The sequence below is a fragment of the Cervus canadensis genome, chromosome 22 (genome assembly GCF_019320065.1).
Source record: "Cervus canadensis isolate Bull #8, Minnesota chromosome 22, ASM1932006v1, whole genome shotgun sequence".
Classification (NCBI taxonomy): Eukaryota; Metazoa; Chordata; class Mammalia; order Artiodactyla; family Cervidae; genus Cervus; species Cervus canadensis.
Window position 1 is genome coordinate 7,250,926 of NC_057407.1, and position 19,585 is coordinate 7,270,510.

The window sequence follows — 19,585 nt, forward strand, 5'->3', positions numbered from 1 at the left end:
TGATGCAATGCCACACGCATGAGTTCCCCTGAGACCCGGAATCGATGTTTCCCATCCCACCCCCGCCAGCGCTGGTGACACAGTGGATGGTCACTCTCAGAGAAACGAACTTATATGTAAATTACTGCTTACCCACTGCACTGTACCCACAATTCCTACTGTGATTATATCACAAAATGGGGTAAAAATGCTACTCTGAATGCTTCTTGCATTGATGACTCTTTATTTTGCTTTGCTGAATAATTTCAGCGTTCTTTCCCATTAAACCATATGATACATTCCATTCACATAGATAAAATTAACCAAACTGGCCTTACCTACTAGCGTTCACTGAGCACTAGGCACGCGCCAAGCCCTCAGGCACAGTAGGTGCGTACCCTCATCTATTCCCTACAACCATCCTAAGGGCTGGGGTAATTGTTACGATCCCATTTTACAGATGAGAGAGCTCAAGGTTCGAGAAGGTAAGTCACCTTCCCAGGGTCACACAGGTGGCGAGTGACAGTCAGGACATGATCTTGCTCCTTTTAACCACGGTGCTAAATCACTTCTTCTAAAACACTTCAAAAAGTTTTAAAAAATAACTTACTTTTTAAAAGGCCTAAATTCCTTTTGGTTGTAAAAACCTGGACTCTAGGAAACAGCGGGTAGGACTGAGGGGTTATGTGGCTTGGGGCTGGAACACCAGGTGTCTGAAAACGTCCCCTGAGTTGGGCGGGGCAAGGACATGACAGACAGGAAGTCTGCAGCCTTTCTGGCATTACCTGCAGGTAGCTGCTCACTAAACTGCTCACGCTTGAGCTTCGGCTGGGCGGTCTCCACAGGTAAGCAGAAGAGCTGCTGGCCAGGGTCCTCCTGTGGGGCCACAGAACAGACACGCCTGCATCAGAGCAGGAAACACACACACATACTCGGGGAGGCCTTGGTTGTCAATTGGCAACTGGGTGGTGGCAGGGGTGATGCCCACCCAGGTACAGTGAGGAGGCAAAGTCCAACAATTTCCACCAAAGCACACATTCAGCTGGACTCCACTGCTGAAGTCTAAGCATGGTGGCTTCGCTCCCACTGTCAAAAAGGAACGATATGCTATTTTCCCAGTTTGGGGTTTAAGCTCTCATAGAAACTTTGGTGCCAGCCATTACTTGTCTGCCAGTGAGGAACCAGCAGCAGTCAGTCTGGTAAACAGAAGTCACGCTGTGCTTTGGGCCTTGAGGTCACTGCTTTATAGTACGATACACGGGTGATGTGGCGGAAAGACCTCTTCTGGGTCATGTGACTGCACCAGATACTTTCCTCACTGCGGAAAGTTCTATTTGATGGCACTAGTCACTGCAAACGAAATGCACTTTCACTTAACCAGAATCTGTCCCTTAATCTACAATTACTGCATTTTGCACCTTGTTAGTCTCCACAACCCGGCGACCGCACTTCTCAGCATCTACCCGGAAGACAGTCACGTACGTGTGCATATGTGTGTGAGGTGGCATGGGGGTGCTCTTGGCAGTGTATCACAGTGGAGAAAGCAGAACCAGTCTGATTCTGTATCACTGGAGAGACAGAGACCTCTTTACTCACACAAAGGAACACTACGCCACGCACTGGTCATCTTTTTTGTAAATGCCAGACAGTGAATATTTTTGGTTTGTAAGCCTTATGGGCTCTGTCACAACAGCTCAACTCTGCCACTGTAGCCTGAAAGCAGACCCATAGACAGCAGGTAAACAAAGGTGTGTTACACACTGCCCTCTGGGCCATGGTTTGCCAGTCCCATTCCACATCTGTAGAACTAACTCCCTGTGCAAATAGCTAAAAACCTCAAAAACAAAGTGGAATGAAAAAGACGAGTTGCAAAAGAATAGCTACTTCATGATTCAATGTATGCAAATGTAAAAAATATACATATATAAAATAAAACTATATATATATTTATGAGGACACATAGTAAAACACAAAAATATCTGGGAATGACATTCATCAACTACAGGGTTGTAATTGCTTCTAGAAAGGGAGAAATCAGAAAGGATGGCCATGGGGTGCGGCTTTATTTGAATCTATATTTTATTCCTTAAAAAAAAGGTATCAGAACCAGCTTGAAGGGTCTTTGACTGGCCAAATATGAGATAACTTGAGCTTTAAAATTATTATAGTGATGCATATAACCTGTTGAATAAAAGAAGAATCCACAATACTGCTATAAATAAGCAAATGAATAAACAGACGGAGAAGAAAGAAAAGAACTTCCTTATAAACAGAATGCCAACTACTAATGCAGAAGGAAAAATGGACTCAGAAAATCACTCTGATAACCATGACAGTAACTGATTCAGGAAAGATTTACCAATGGATGCTAACAGGAGAGAGATTTAAAAGAAATAGGATAAAAGAAAAAAAACAAAAACAAAACCTAGTCTCAAAATGTCTTCCAATAAGATACCTATTAATAACAAAGAGAGAAACAAAACTTCAGGAGAAACCTGGCTAACGCCAGCATAACCAAATAATGATGGTTAACCTCACTAGTAATGAAACAAATCAACATCCTGTGCCTCTAGATATAATGCACCGAGAGGGACACAACACCTGGGCTATTCCTCCCAAAACGCTTACCCTGAATACAGTCATGGGAAAATACGCTAGACAAACTCAAATCAAGGAACAATTTACAAAACAACTGGCCTCTACTTCTCAAAAACGCCTGTGCTATAATCAACAAAGAGGAGAAACTATTCCAAATGAACAAGGACTAGAGACCCCTGACAATTCACTGACGTGATCCTAGACTGGCTCAAAGATGTGTCTGGCATAATTCTTAAAATGTGAGTGTGTTCTGTAGATTGGAGACTAGTATTGTATCAATGTCAATTCCCCAATTTTAACTATTGTACTGAGGTTGTATGAGAGGATGTCCCTGATTTTTAAGGAAATACACAATGAAATACTTAGGAGTAAAGGGCAATCAGGGCTGTAACACATTCTCAAATGAGAATGGAAACAAACCACGTTTACATAAGGAGAAACAGTGATATGGAATTCCCTGACAGTCTAGGGGTTAAGACTCCATGCTTCTGCTGCAAAGGTGCAGGTTCAATCCCTGCTTGGGGAACTAAGAATCCCCAAGCCATGAGGTGCAGCCAAAAAATTACAAAAGAAAAGAGAATGATAAAAACAGTTGTAGTAAAACACTGATAGCTAGGGAATTGAGGTAAAGGACAGATGAGCACTGTGTACGGTTTTTACAACTTTTCTGCAATTCTGAAATGATTTTAAAATTGAACCGTTCTGAAAAGGACATGTGAAGTAAATATGGCAAAAATGTTGGCTCTTAAGTCCCAGTAGTTGGCACATGGGTTCCATTACAGTCAGTACTTTTTCCTCCACAGAAAGAAGTCCCTAATAAGAAATACAAAGAATTGGAATTAAAAACAAAACACACCTTTTTTTTTTACAGAAAGCGGAAAAAAAAAACCGCAGAGTGCTGGGCGTGAGCTGAACTCGCCTCTGGGGCCCTGGCCCTGCTCCTGCCGGCTGTGTGGCGCTCGGCAAGCCCCTCCACTCTGTGCCTGCTTCCGCGGCACCTCACTCCTGAGACGGGCGCTGTGCCGGAGCAGGAGAACACACAGCAAGGCGAGCTTTCCCACAGCCCTTAGCGACGCGCTTTCTACCCCTCTCACTGGCGTCTATGGTGACGGCTGTAGCTACGGGAACACAACTGGGAAAAGCCCACTTGCTTCCACTTCGCTCCCACACTGAGTTCCTTAACACATCTGAAAACCCTGGGTTTTGCATATGCATCTCCACGACTCACACCGCCTAACCAACTAGGTTAGTTGAAGGCTGGAACCTTCAGATGTTATCGCTAGTCATGATGCAACCATGTCTGTAAAATTAGCAAGCATAAGGTAATTTGCCACATTAGCAAAACTGCTTTGAGCAGACTGACGGCAAGCTTCAAAACCTCAAACACCTCTTTCCCCTCTTTTCAACCAAGCAGTTAATTCTTCAAAGTACCTGGCAAACGTTGGCCAGGCAGCATCCAGGTCATAGCCCCTTGATGCCAGGTCAAACTGGACGTCAGTCAGCTCGTAGAGTTGGCCCACAATGTCAGAGCTCAGCTTTGGCTTCAGAAAGGGGCTCCTTGCATAGTACCAGTCACTGCAGAAAAACATGAAAAGGGGTCAAGTATAGGAATAATAAAGATAATGGAAGAGTGCATTTAGTCAGTCCTCCTAGCATGGCTTTGCCTCATCAAATTGCAACGCAGGGTACTAAATTAACTAAAGACAGACAGAAATATGCACATCCCAATGTGATTTTCACCACTGAAGTATGTAACTCTTAAACTCACTCTTCTTCAAGGAAATTACTAAAATGAACTAGATGGTTATTTGTTTATTATTTATATCCTGTCTATTCCCCCAAAGAATGTGAGAAACCTTAAATTTGAATTACCGTCCAGGAAAGGGTAGTTGTAAGGGAAAGAACACTTCCTTTTCAAAAGAAAATCTTGTCTTCTATCCCTCTTGGAGAACGCAATACAGGACACTGAACTCACTGCTAATTTCTGTCCAGACATGAATTAAAAAGTCAAAGAACAAAATATCTCCAGTTTGAGGTGGTGGCTGTTTTACTTCATGTGAAACAGTAAGAATTAAAGAGACAACACTGATGAGTTTAATGAGCTACTTGGCTGATGTCTGGGAACTGGGAGACACTGTAAGTCAGTTTATGACAGCTGTCACCAAACAACACAACAAAACAACCTTCAGATCAAATGTGCAAAGGTTCTCAACTCACAAGAATTCACAAAACTTGGCATATACAAGAGAAATATGCATTTACACAAATCTTAAAGGTGACACAAAATGAAACAAAATATCCGCCCCCCGCCCCCAAGAGTTTTTCTTTAATTCAGAAGTATCTCTTTGATTAACTGGAAGAAGACCCAGGGGTAGACGGGCGGCAGAGGTGGAAAGGGGAGCTGGGCCAGCCACAGAGGTTCAGCTAACAGGCTCCTAATCGGATATCCTCTCCCGCTTCACGCGCTCAGTCCTGCTCTCAGTCCTGCCCTCCTCCCCCTGCTCAGGGGGTGGGAGGGGCACGAGGGGCCCAAAGGCTCCCCTTCTGGTCGCTGCCACAAGCTCAGGGAGCCCAGAGCAACGGGGCCGGCACTGACTCAGCGTCTCTGGTGAGCCCAGGCTCGCTGGTGTTAAAGATTCCACAGGTGGTTCTGCGGAGAGGCACGTCTGCCAGCACCAAGGACATGCCACCCACCAGGGGAAACCACCTGGCATCAGGAGTTTTGAGACTTGAACCCCAGTTTCTGCTTCCCACCTGAGCATCAGTGGGGCCCAGAGAGAGGCGTCTGACCTCCCTAGGCCTCCTCACCTGTGACAGCTCACGGCTACCTGCTCCGTGTGCGCCAAAGACTGTGGTCAGGAAGGGGAGGAGATGACAGGTGAAGGCCTCTGCTTGTGCCAGGATGTGACACAGACAGGTACTGCCACTGTGCCTGGCATTATTATAATATTATTATAATCTTTTAGTTTATCACACTTCTTTGAGGGCTCCTGAACTTGTTTCAGAGGCCTCATACACTTTAATGCCTGGTGCAAAGTGTTGGAAAAAATCGTTCACTGCAAAAACAATAATTTAAAAAGAAAAAAACTACATAGTCCTACCTTTTATCACATCATGTTCTCATATACTTTCTAATCTTTTTATATGTTTTTGTGCAATTTCTTCATTGTTGTCATTAGGACAGATAAGATTTGCATTCTTTTTCCTTGATCGTTATATTGTTATTTTCATTGTTGCTATATAGACCTCGTTATTACAATTTTAAATGATGTCGTGCTATGTCATTTAAGCTAATTTGCTGTAATTTTACAGCCCTCCATCACTGGATACTGATGGCTTCCACTCTGTGTATTATATAGCATCACAATTTTTTTGATAGCTGATTTACAGTACTGTGTTAGTTTCACAAGTACAGTAAAGTGATCTGGTTACACACTGTATGTACATGAAATTAAAAGACGTTTGCTCCTTGGAAGACAAGCTATGACAAACCTAGACAGCATATTAAAAAGCAAAGACATCACTTAGACGACAAAGGTCTGTATAGTCAAAGCTATGGTTTTTCCAGTAGTCATGTATGGGTGTGAGAATTGGACCATAAGGAAGGCTGAGCACCAAAGCAGAGATGCTTTCGAACTGTGGTGTTAGAGAAGACTCTTGAGGGTCCCTTGGACAGGAAGGAAATCAAACTAGTCAATCCTAAAGGAACTCAACCCTGAATATTCTTTGGAAGGACTGATGCTGAAGCTGAAACTCCAATACTTTGGCTACCTGATACAAAGAGCCGACCTACTGGAAAAGACCATGATGCAGGGAAAGATTGAAGGCCAAAGGAGAAGGGGACAACAGAAGATGAGATGGTTGGATGGCGTCACCGACTCAATGGACATGAGTTTGAGCAAGCTCCAGGAGACAGTAAAGGACAGGGAAGTGTGGCGTGCTTTAGTCCATGGGGTTGCAAAGAGTTGGACATAACTTAGCGACTGAACAACAACAATATATGTACACGTCTATATTTTAAAAATTCTTTTCCATTATAGCTTATTACAAGATCCTGAATATAGTTCCCTGTACTATATAGTAAATCTTTGTTGTTTACTTTATATATAGTACTGTGTATCTGTTAATCCCATAATCTCAATTTACCTCTCCCCAAGAAGTTTGTTTTCCATGTCTGTGAGTCTGTTTCAACAGTTTCATAAATAAGTTCATTCATACTGCTTTTAGATTCCACGTAAGAGATCCGTTTGTCTTTCCCTGCCCAGTGTAAGCAGCACCATTACCATTCACGAGGGGCCTTCGGGTCATTCCTGCATCACAGGGGCGGAGCCCAGAACTGTCACGTGTTTACCTGGTCACTTTGGTGTTCATGAAGCACTGCTGTAAGGTGTCGGCTAACCGCTGGTGCACCAAGGAGTAGCGAATAAATGCTCTTCCTTTTCCAAGAGATGTTCGGAGCTGGAAAAAGTAGATAAAGCAGAAACGAAGAGCTGTTAGCCCAATTCCAAACACAGGCCTCCAAGGCTGGCTGGCAAAAACAGAAACAGGGTGGAAAATGCCACCCAGCTCTCCCCTACACACAAGCTTCACTCAAGTCCCTCAAAGAACACAAAACATTTGAGAACGTCACCTCAGAGAAAAAGGCCTAAAGTGTGTAGACGTCTTGCAGGCCTCCATCTGAGAATAATCTGTGGACTCTAGCAAACGTGCCATGGAAGGCACAGTCATGAGAGGCTCAAACATCTACTGTGGATTCTATTGGAAGGTCATTCTTCCTCCTCTGCTCCCTCAGAATCCCTGGGTTTAGAGTCAGAGATGAAATGGTCTGGTTTAACTTGGAATCTTTAGAAAACAAGCCGGAGATAAATGGAGGGCTCCTCATAGCAGAAGTACCCTTGAGGAACAATGGTCTCCATTTAGCAAATGTCTGGGCTGGGTTTGTGAGGTGCTGGGAGAAGACAGGCAGCCGAAGAGGCCAAGGCGGTGCGGCTGGAGGCCGTGTGGGGGGGACAGAGAGGAGGGCAAAAGGCAGAGGGCTGTCAGCAGACCTGGGATAGGCGTAACTGCTCCTCTGTATCCTCATGGAACCGTCAGTAAAATCCATACATCTGCCAGTGCTTTCCTGGTGGGATCTCTTTTCAGCTATGCCAGCTCACTGGGTTTAGTCAGAAGGTATGCAGGGGGTGAGGGCAGGGATGTTTCTAGGCGGCCCAGTCACACTGAGGTAATGAAAAATGGGTGCAGTTCTGTTTCAATAACCTTTAGGTGGATAGAGGGTCCAGATGCAGGCCTGTATTCACCTCTCCCCACAGTGACAAAAAACGGCTTCTAAAGAGGTTTCTGGCAGCTTGTTGTGATAGAGGTAGAGTAAGCTGGTCAGAGAGCCTGGCCCTAGCAAGACACTTGAGATCAGTATGCAAATCAGGGTTCATGCTCCTGATGTTCCAGCCCCAGAAGCTCAGGATAAATAGGCAGGAGCTCAAAACCTGCCAACTTACCACATGCACCTGTTCTGTCAGGCACTGGCTCTGACTGGGGTAAGCCAAGACTCATTCCCCTCTCACCTCTTCAAAGGTCAGAAGTGTTTACCTTGGCGGTTGGGGGAAGGGTGGCAGTGGTCTGACCAAAAGATGGTCCTAACACTTCACTCTTAAGAGTTCCCTGGACAGTAAGGAGGTCAAACCAGTCAATCCTAAAGGAAACCAACCCTGACTATTCATTGGAAAGACTGATGCTGAAGCTGAAACTCCAACACTTTGGCCACCTGATGTGAAGAGCCAACTCATTGGGAAAGACCCTGATGCTGGGAAAGAGTGAGGGCGGGAGGAGAAGGGGGTGACAGAGGATGAGATGGTTGCATGGCAGCACTGACTCAATGGACATGAGTTTGAGCAAGCTCCGGGAAATGGTGAAGGACAGGGAAGCCTGGTGTGCAGCAGTCCATGAAGTCACAAAGAGTAGGACACGACTTAGTGATTGAACAATGACAACAACCCTCCATCCTATTAAGAAGCTAACCATGGCGCTGGACTGAGACAGGAAACACGAGGTATGACCTCCAGCACCAGCATGTTCACGATGCTGTAAACATCTCGGTTCCCAGCACCGTTTAGCTCAGGGCTCTGCGCCTTCTCATTGCTGACATGAGGAAATGATACAATATGAGGTAGTTTTAAAAAATGAGAAGGTGTGAAACCTCATAAGACATTTCTGTCAGAGTCTGTAAGACATTTCTCTGTGTGAGTTTTGTGGATCTGGGGTACAGCCAGGAGGTTTGGAAATGAAGGTGGGTGGCAGCCTGACCCACTGGCTTTACAAAATCCACCATGGCATGTCCGCAGGGAGTGGATCCCGACAGATGCTCAGGAAGAATGACATCCCCACGTCCAAATGCTTTTCCATTTATGAGTGAGGTGAGAACAAAGTGCCCATTGGTGACAACCAGGAACACAGGCAGCTGAGAACAGCTGAGCAAGGCATCGTGAAGTGAAGCGTATCAGTCACACACACACATCCACACCCAGGCCCTGCTCAATCTAAAAAAAAAACCCCACATAACAGCTCAAGTCTATAAGCTCCCAAGGGAGGGGCCTGTCCTTATTAATAAAATGGCCATAGTAACAGCACTTAGAACATTTAATTTTTTAAAGGCAAACATTTGAGGCTACATTTTAAGTCAGGCCTATTAACTGAATCTATTATATGTGTGAAAGGAGTTATGTTAAAAGGTCTTTTTAAACATCCTTTAGGGAAGGGAACAACAATAGTTCCTTTGTATAGCAAATGAAGATACTGCATATAGCCTTTTTTTTAAGAACTTTTTGAGATCATGGGTCCACTTTCATCATTCAATTCCTTAAGTTTTGTTAGCATCTAATCAAAACTCACTGCACTACACAGAGAAGCAATACAACACTTAATCATGTGCCTGAGTGTCCCACCAGGCATGAGCTCACAAGACCTGTCTGTGCATCTGGACATTAAACCAATTCCTCTGAGCCAGGATCTTCCCTCACTTTCTCAGCTGTCAGAAGGTACAGCTGGTGGAGAATGCCTAGCCCTCAGTGTCCGCACGTCTAACGCTGTCATTCTCTATAAGAAGAAACCTACCCGGCTCCAGGTGGCACAGCTGGGGAGTTCTTCCCAGAGTACACGACCCTGTGGCCTTTGTGGGAGGCCAGCCCAGGAGCATGTGCTCTGATTTTAAAGGGACCTTAGGCTTACTGATGAGATACCGAAAAGAAAGATGAAATGTATAAACCTTCTGTCTCAAATCTAGGTGGATTCCCTAATGTGCAAAGTTATCCACTACCAGATGGACTAGACTGATGAGACAGAGAATGTGTGCTGCTGTTCACCCGGAGTTTTGTAAAACAGCAAAGCAATGGCATTCTGCTCTTGCGGGGCTTAGAAAATAATGTGGGAAGTTGCTTACTGCTGGCGTTTTAAGAAATGTCTCTCAAGATCCCACTTCACTCTCTTCATCTCAAATCCAAGTTTTCTGGGCATAGGGAAAGTAGCCTAGCAAACTGTAAGGATTTTCTTTAAGAAACCAATTCTTTGAAAAAAAGGTGAAGGTGTCCTGTGCTGTCCATCTCTTTGGGGGTACCACGAGCAGACTGCAATATGAACAGCCCACCCTGTGAGGTGACGTGTGGGCCGAGGTCTCACACACAGTCTGGACTCGGCCACTCCTCGGCGTGGTAGACGCTCACCTACCAGGCATCCCTGAGCTTTCAGCAGGCACTGCACAGAGCTGGACTGGGTCTCCTCACTTCCTCACTACCTTACTACCCTCCTTCCCTCACTTGGCTGTCTGCAGCAGAGGTCTCTGTGAGAGAGGCTTAAGCCGGAGAGGAGAAGATGTGAGATCACTGGTTGTTTCGCTCACCTCCGAGATGGACTTCACGAATCGGATCCCATCATTTGCACCCTTCACCTTGGCCAGACAGGCACAGAAGTAATCCCAGTAGTCCTTCTTGTTGCCCAGGAGGGTGGCCTTCTCTTTCTGATCGAACTGGGCAGAGAAAGGAGAGAGAGGACGTTCAAACACACTGCTGTTTATCCCACTATTTAAATGATGGGTAATAACAACAGCTTCTTAGTTGCCTGGCACTGAGTGAGGCTCTTTATTGGCATTATTTTTACTTACTGGGGACTGAGGGTGTTTTAGTCCCCAGTTTAAAGGTGAGGAAACAGGCTAGGAGAGGTTAAGCAACTAGCTCAAGGTCATACAACTAGTGAGATTCAGGAATAACAGGCCCTCAAAGTGACCTCTGTGCATAGAGTTGGGCGGAAGACACCAAAGGTGCTATTAACACACGGAAAAGGAATGCAAGAGAAAAATTCTAGGGCAACATGAAGAGTTATTAACAATGTCTTGACATAGGGAAATGTGTTAGTAACATCTTACCCCAGTAACACAACTCAAGTTTCAGTACTGTTTTAATATACATAGAATAAATCCAAATAAATGTCAGCCATGAGTCATTTCAAAACCCAAACCAAAATGGGTGAATTCAGGGAAGGAAGAAAAAAAAAGCCCATTAATACTTTCACAGTGTAAAACAAGAGAACCAGTCGAAAAGGCATGTGAAAGGTGAGACTTCAACACACTGCAACACCTCCTCCAGTGGGCTCTCACGCCATATGCTCTGGTCGGAGGTGACACTGCAAACTTACGGTGCTCAAATCATAGAGGGTATCTTCCTATAACCTAATGTTCTATGGCATTTTTTCTGATTATAAAACACGTGTATACATTGTTAGGAGGTCTGGATAAAACAAACTAAAATAGAAAAGAAAAAATTATAATGCCTAACACCATCACCCTGAGATAAGTTTTGTTATTGTATTGGTCCATTTCCTTTCTACCTATTGTAGTTGCCTATATTTTTCCACATCTGCGGTTCTCTAGATCTGTGCTTCTTGAACTGAGCAGATGTAAGCTTGGTTATATAGTGGATGTGTTAAAAGAAAGCTTCCTGGGCTGACCTCAGAGATCCTGATTCAGCAGGTCAAGGTGGGAACCAAGAGGGCACTTCTACATTGCTCCCAGGTGACGCAGATGCTTCTGGTCTATGACCACACTTTGCGGAGCAAGGCTCTAAAATGGGGACTTCTGGATAGTCTTCAGAGGGCCCAGAGCCTCCTGGAAAATGTGTGACCAGGTATGTATGACTATGTTTGGGGAGAGATTGCATAGTTTTCACTGGGATACCAAAGGGGTATGGGATTGCCCCAAAGTGAAGATCCCTGCTATACAGAGACCTTGTGACCTGCATTAAGAGGACATAAATCTCTGAAGTGAAGCAACAGTTGCTCAGTCGTGTCCGACTCTTTATGACCCCATGGACTGTAGCCTGTCAGGCTCCTCTGTTCATGGAATTCTCCAGGCCAGAATACTGGAGTGGGTAGCCATTCCCTTCTGCAGGGGATATTCCTGACCCAGGAATCGAACTGGTGTTTCCTGCATTGCAGGTGGATTCTTCACCAGCTGAGCTACCAGAGAAGGCAAAATCTCAGAAGAATGCTCTCAATTCCCAACACCATCCTGAGGGGCAACAATCTGATTCCCCAGAGGATCACACTTGGAGGCTGGGGACGGCTCTGACCCGCAGTCTAACCAGGAGGGCTCAACAGCTGCACTGAGCTTTCAGAGCCGCATCCTGTGTTTTGATGAGGCAGCTGAGAGAGAGACAAGAGACCACAGAGCAGGAAGCAACACACGACAGGAGTCACTTACCTGGAGGAGGTACTCGAGTTTATAGGAAAACTTATGCAAGTTGGTGCTGTCATCTGTGATGGGTTCCCCTGCTTCCTTAGATTCTCTGCTTAGCTCTGTCACAGCATCTTTAAGACAACAAATAGGAACATGTAACCAGATGGAGCTGGCCCCAGAGAGAGCAGCAGGGTGACCCAGAGAAGCAGGAGGAGTAAGTGGTCCATGATGGCAAAGCACTGCGCACACGCGGGGTGCTGCCTAAACATCTGTGGGCTGGAACTCCAAGTCAGAAGGCACGAGGCTGTCCCGAGAGCCCACAGGAACTTTATAACAGCTCGCTGACTCAGCACCTTTCTCGGTCAGCCCTGTAAGCCCACCAAGAAGGCCTCATGATTTGCAAGTAGTATTTGGACAAAAACGTCCGCTGCATGGACGAATCCTACAGCAGTCCCTAATACAGACTTCCCGAGGGCTCTATCCTCTACCCTGCCGTGTTTCTTGTTCCTCACTATAACCCCACTGCTCAGTACAGGTAAATCCAGGCTTCCTGAGGACCCAGAACGTGCAAACAGTGGTCATGACGACAATGGCAAGAGCGACACCACCATCTGCTTCTGCCAGCTGAGTGCCGCTTAGACGCCAGACCTCTGTGTGTCTTCCTTATTCAACAGAGCGCTGTGAGGCAGGAATTGCTTTATTTCAACAAATCTTAAGATGCAACTGATTTTAAGATGAGCCCAATTTCATAGCTGTTAAATGTGAAAAAAAAAAAAATGGTACAAGGTAGAATTGACAGGTGGGCATTTTCATCCCCACTTTGTAGACGAGGAGCTCGCCGAGAGCTCAGGGCACTTGGCCAAAGATTAAGGGTGGCAAACGGCAGAGCTGGAATAAGAACCTGGTTCTCTCAGGAGAATCCTGGTTCTGACCCCAGAGGTCCTTTCATAACTTCTAAGACAATTTACCTCCCAATGCAGAAAAAGAGGAAAAACCCCTCTGACTCTCACTCATAGCCTTTCTGTGGGACAGAGGGACTGTCAGAAGGTGGGTCTGCTTTAGACCCTGAGAAAAACATCCCTAGCTGAGATGGTTTGGGATATGTAGGACAAAACTGCCTTCACTGACAATTCTTGAAAGAAAAGGAGCCCTGGGACCAAATGGCATGGTTAGAAAGCAGATGTGCCCAGGACTGAAGCTGGGCCTCAGCTGTTAAAAGTTAACCAACTCTGACCCCTCAGGCAAAGCGAGCCACCAGCAAAGACAGGTTCTGTGGGACTGAGTCTCCCAACAAGTGACCAATGTCTGGTGTGCCCGACGAGAAGCGTTTGCCATGGGGGCTCCAGGGGCCGGGGCCAGGGACCGGGAAGGACACATAGCCTTCCTCCTCCGCCCTCAGGAAGGGACAAAGCTCACAACCTGACGTGGGAACTTCTGAAAGGTAGAAAGAAGGAGCCTTGGATATGGAATATGAAATTTCCTACTCTAAACTCTGACTGTTACCAACAGATGAAAGGAAAGGCTCTTGAGAAAGTGTGATGCCTTTTGAAACTTCCCACTGAGGTGCTCTGAGCACTGCATACTGGACACTGAGATGGCCTGGGACGTGGGGGATGACAGACAAGGACAGCTTGCAGGGTAGAAAAGGGCAACTGAACAAAAGCAGATGCCGATCCTCCTCCCTGGATCACGAGCTCTGCCACGGGCTCCTCCCTTCCTCTCTCTTCCCTCCACTGAGGACCCACAGGTCCCAGAGTCCTCCTTGAGAACCAGAGACTGAAACACAGAGAAGACAGTCTACTTTGTGGAGAAGGCTCTGAAGACCAGGGCAAACTCAGATTTGCAGCGACTGTCACTTTACTTTCTGTGTGTGTTTGTGCACGTGTGTGTAGATTTAAAAAGAAAAGAAGCATCTCACATTGTAGCTGGACGCAGACTGGTGTGGTTAAGAGCACAGACTGTGGCACCAGCTGTGTGTACAAACCTAGGCTCCATCTGACGGAATGTGTGACCTGAGGCAAGTCACTTCACCTCTGTGTCTGTTTCTACATCTGCAAGATGGGAATGAAATGGTTCCTGCCTCACAGGACCAAACGTGAGGACTCAATGAGTTATTATCTATGAGACTCGTGCCTGGCACAGTGAAATGCCATGTAATCATCAGCTAGTAGAGGCCCAACGTACTACATAAATAGGAGATAAGCCTGAGAAAGTGATTTTTATCTCATCCAGTTTTGACCCTCACAAGGAACACTCTTGTGGCCTCCACTAGCTGGAGCGACTGCAGTTGGTTTATCATCGGTCTGAGCAGTTAGGAACCTGGGCCTTGAGTTTATCAGGAGCGTGTCACCAGGGTCCCCGTGACCTGGAAGAAGTGGGTACAGAACATGTACCAGTGCTCCAGAGAGGCTCACGAGACCTGCCCTGGTGATCCACGGGGGATGGAAAACTTGTTAAAGTTCTGACCCTTGGGACGGCACCTACAAGGGTGGACTTGGGCCCTGGACTCCGCAGTCAGTAGAGAACACAGCCGGTTCCTCCAGGCCTGCCCTCCTCACACGCACCCCCGCCCGCTCTCCCTCTGTCCTGCCGAGGCCCACGAGCCGGTCTCTCTCACTGAGCTCAGAGTCTGGGAGGCAGCAGGCCCAACTGCAGGAAGTGCAGCCGGGACCAGGCGGGAGAGCGAAACCAGAAAGGCAGGCATGTCGTCTTCCTACTCAGAGGGCGGGCGCATACTCCTTCACAGAGGAGCCAACTCCAGCACTGCCCAGCGGTGTGTGTACACACACACACTATAATCAGACAAAAAGGGGTATCTGATTTTGTCTACACACTGCCTCTACAGTGTCTGAGAGGAGGGCCAGGCAAGTTCTTCCAGCCTCACACGGGGTGGACATCTGAGCCCCAAATATTTCAGTGATGTGTGCCGAGGGCTCCGATCACCATCGGTGTAAACACAGATCACAGGGCTCAAACTCAGCTGGCCCTGGCAAAGCACAGCCACAGCTCCCTCCGCGCCAAGCTCGGGGTGCCCTGCGGCCGGGCCGTACCTTGTAAATCGCGGATGATTCTCTGCAGCTGGCTCTCCGCGCTGGTGGACGCCATGGTGACCGTGACTGTCTGGGGCCACCTTTCCTGGCCGCGCGCTTCCTGCCCGGGCCGCTCAGCAGCGGTCAGACTCCATGGTGGCACCTGCACGGGGAGGAGGCCGTGGAGGAAGGGGTCACAGACACGACTTAAAGTCAGCAGGAGAGGGACGCTGCTCTGGGAGCACAGCCACCCCGTCTGGGCGTCTCCTCTGAACGGGAAGGGCTAGACCCTTCTGCGTGAGCCTTGCTCTGATACACTTACATTCTCTGATATACTTATATTCAGACACAATGAACTGGTTTGGGGCTTCAGAAGAAATGAGATCTACTAAATAGCACCACCTATTCTTTCTGAGCTCCCCTCCCAGGCTGCCCTCTTAGGGCAGTGAGTGAGGCCTGCCTCACTTTCCACCTTTCAAAACCTCCCAGGGGCTCCCCTTACCCCGCTACACCGAGGCCAGAACCAGTCCAGCCCCTCACTCACTGCAGCCAGGCCTAAGGCGCGGCCATACCAGCTCCATCCCCTCCATGCCCAGACCCACGCCCTCCCAGGCTGCTTTCTGAGGAATGGTCGGTAACCTCTGGCCAGCAGCAGCCGTGGAAGGAGGACACATACCCTCAGGGCTTCTGGACCAAGGAGAGCCTGGCCTGCCTCTCGGGGAGGCCTGTGGCCTCCAGCTGCCCAGCGTCCGGCTCAGCCGGGGAGGGGAGACACCAGGGGCCACCGGGGGCCTGCACAGCCAAGGGACGTGTCTATTTTAAGCATGCCTCCAGTCCTCTCACGGCTGGTGAGTCCCGAGTTACCAGCGCTACTTGGGCAGCTGCTGAAGTGATGTCAGGACACGGTGGTGGCAGGAGACCAAAAAAGAGGAGGAGGTCCGAGCCGCATCAGGAGGAGGTGTGGGCATGCACGTGGACACCAACGTATCCTCCTTTCAGAGCCTCTAAGCCTTGCCTTAGATGGCTGATGCAAAGGCGTAATGTGTGCTGGCAAAATCGGCTGGTAAGACGAGAGGTGGCCAGAGTAGCCACCTGTGCACCGGGCCGGCGAGGGGCTTTACACACTCTCATTCTAATCCTCAGCAGTGCCCTGGGGTCAGGGGAGGGGCAGACAACGTACAAGGGAAACCTGGGGCACAGAGAAGCTGTGTAACTCGTCTATGGCCCAGGCCAGCAGGGAGGGGGACCCTGGCCAGTCTGAACTCAACCCCTTTAGCTCTACACCGGAGCCCCTGTCACTACAGCAAATGTCACCACTTCCACTGGCTTCCGGGAGCTGCTCTGAACTCCATGCCTCTCAAGTATGCCGCCAGCCTGAGTGTTTCAAGCTGGCCCATACGCTCCCTCCACCCTTACTACTCCAGGAGACAAGGAAGGAGGAAAAATGGTTGAGAACTTCAAGTTCCCAAATATTTACAAAAGCACTCCAGGTCAGCCTGGGGCCCAGGGAGGGGCCGTCCTGGCGCAGACATCCCTAGGCCTGTTTCTAACTCACAAGCCGACGTGGCTGTGACTCAGGGAAAACAAGGCCCAGAGAGGGCTCCTCCGCCTAGGAGGACCTAGACAGGCGCACACCAGCACCCCCCCCCCCGGGAATTCCAGACACAGAGCCCCAGAGGGTCAGGGGATCCACGGAGACTCTGCCAAAGTCCCCAGTAACAGTGCTGGCACCCCACCAGCACAGACACCAAAGTGAGGGTAGGCTGATTTACCGGAAGCCAGCCTGCCCATCCCTGGGCGGCTTTCTGGGTCCCTGCTGAACACAAAGCCCGAGCAGGGACCCGCCAGGACCCTAGAGAGCAGCAGCCCAGGATGGGTCAGACTTGTGCAGCGGCCCTGCTGCCTGGGAGACACTTGGCTCCTCCTAGCAAGGAGGAGACGGTCAAGGACCACCACTGTCAGCGCACAGCTGCCCAGCACCGCCCTGTCAAGTTCAGTCTGGGCTTCAGGGCACACAGGCACCGTCCAGCCCTAGAGGAGCTCAGCTGTGTGCCGACAAGACAGACAGGAAGTGTTTAGATATGCAGATAAGGCAGAAGAGGTCCACACAGAGATACAAATAAAAAGCTATGAATACTCAGTAAGGGGAGGGAATGAACCAGGGATACACAGAACACATGATGTTTTTCAAGTGAAAGAAGCCAGACTGAAAAGCCATCTACTTTACAATTCCATCTGCGTGCTATTCTTACAAAGGGGAAACATTGGGGAGAAATCAGATCTACGGCTGCCAAGGACTGATGGGAAAGGGAGGGTCTGACTACAAGAGAACGTGCGGAAATCTGGGGAGCAATCCTGATCTGTCTTGATTATGGTGGTGGCTACGTGACTGCATACATTTGATAAACCTATGTGTCAAACCTCACTTACTGTGCATTTTATCTCAACAAAAGAAACAGCAGCACTGGGATGAATTTAACAAGATGCAAGGAGCCCTGAAGAAGGGAACGTTCATTCCACTTAGGGAAGGGAGAGTGTGGTGGACAGTCTGTGATGGTGACCGGGTTGGGCAAGGCCTGAAAAATGAACAGGAGGTCATCGAAGAGATCGGAGGAGGAAAGGGCGTGACAGGTGTTGAGGCCACATCTGTACCTTCAAGCCTCTTATTCGATTATGGTCAACAGAGAGCCTTGTAGCTTCGGGGGGGGAAATAATCTTGAAAGAAGATGACCCGAAGAGTCCACTGGGTCTGTGTGCATGCTGAGAGGTGCGGGAGACCCGAACATGAGGGGGAGGGCGGAGCCTGGAACGGGAAGTCCTGACAACCACACACTCTGAGTCACCTCATCCAGGCTCTGGCTGGGATATCACACGAACCATACAACCGACCTCGATTTCCTAGAAACCAGCCCTCTTTGGAGCTGGGCACGAGGGCAACAGTGTCCCTAAACCAAATTGGCATCTTGGCAGGATGCGCCTGAACAGACAGAAACACGCTCCTCCTGGACCTCCTGGTGCTTTGGTGAAGCGGCAGGTGTCAGCCTGAGCCCAGGCGGCCTTCTCTGCTGAACCCTGGCGTGCCCCCTCTGCCAACGCCAAGCTCCCAGGTCATGAGGTGAGCTGTGCCCAAGCACGGACTACTCAAGCTGGTTTTCCCAAGAGCCTGCATCACCATCAAGGTAAAAGGCCTGAGAACCTGTTGCTGGGTCTGTAGGTCACAGCAGGTTTCCCTACAGGGCTGTGGGTCATCACCTCCCAGGGCTTCAGGAAGCAAATGGTCACCATAAGAATGCTAGTTTCATGGATTTGAAAGAATGACTCTCAGCATTCTGGCCTCCCTTTTCCTGATCCTGAGGTTATTATTGAACTTCAAAAGACAGAATGGGGGCAGTCTCCCTCCACTTTATTTCCTCGTGTCTCTAGATGAGCTTGCCCTTTGGCTTAGGGATGGGCTATTTTTATGCATAACACTTCTGACACCAAATGTGTGGCCTTTTCCCCATACCAGTATCCAGTTGTCACCACTGGGTGTCCTGCAGTTCATTTAAACTGGTTTTCTTTTTGTCTAAGCCACATGGTTTATGGGATCTTAGTTCCCCGACCAGGGATCAAACCCACGCCCTCAGCAGTGAAAGCTCGGAGTCCTAATCACTGGACCACCAGGGAAGTGCCTCAATTCAATTCTAACTCTGCTGCTGCTGCTGCTAAGTCGCTTCAGTCGTGTCCGACTCTGTGCGACCCCATAGATGGCAGCCCATCAGGCTCCGCCGTCCCTGGGGTTCTCCGGGCAAGAATACTGGCGTGGGTTGCCATTTCCTTCTCCAATTCTAACTCTAACTAACTCTAATTCTAACTCTGGAGTCAATGCAGACCCCACAGGTTAAGGGTTCAGTCCACAAGACTGCCTGGGCTTCAGACACCAATCACAAGTCCCAGTACCTGTCACTACCTGTACTTCAGATCAACCAGTTATTAATCAGGGCTCCCACAATCCCCCTCTCAGGTTTGACAATTTGCTAGAACAGCTTACAAAACTTGGGGAAGCATTTTACCATTACCAGTTTATTTTAAAGGACACAATCCAGCAACAGCCAAATGGAAGAGAAGCATAGGTAAGTCGGGGGTGGGGTGGGGTGGGGTGGAGTTTCCATGACGTCAGGGCTCCACACCCTCCAGCACTTCAATGTGTTCCTCAGCACAGAATTTCTCAGAATCCTGTCATTTCTAGGTTTTTCAGTTCACTTGCTCAATTGTGTCC

General features: G+C 48.3%; 1 protein-coding gene across 3 annotated transcripts in view; it reads right to left on the reverse strand.

Annotated features, from left to right (window-relative positions):
- FYCO1 (FYVE and coiled-coil domain autophagy adaptor 1) overlaps positions 1 to 19,585 on the reverse strand; it is a 78,348-nt gene that overhangs the window by 51,992 nt on the left and 6,771 nt on the right. Inside the window, exons 1-7 of one of the 3 annotated variants that reach the window (XM_043441866.1) lie at positions 16,004 to 16,187; positions 15,349 to 15,490; positions 12,323 to 12,429; positions 10,469 to 10,594; positions 6,929 to 7,035; positions 4,009 to 4,152; positions 765 to 855 (exon numbers count right to left, since the gene is read on the reverse strand). In XM_043441866.1, coding sequence (XP_043297801.1) covers positions 765 to 855; positions 4,009 to 4,152; positions 6,929 to 7,035; positions 10,469 to 10,594; positions 12,323 to 12,429; positions 15,349 to 15,403 — 630 coding nt within the window. In that variant the 5' untranslated portion in view covers positions 15,404 to 15,490; positions 16,004 to 16,187. Of the gene's footprint in view, positions 1 to 764; positions 856 to 4,008; positions 4,153 to 6,928; positions 7,036 to 10,468; positions 10,595 to 12,322; positions 12,430 to 15,348; positions 15,491 to 16,003; positions 16,188 to 19,585 lie in introns of those variants that run through there. The other 2 variants (XM_043441864.1, XM_043441865.1) reach the window with 2 other exon arrangements.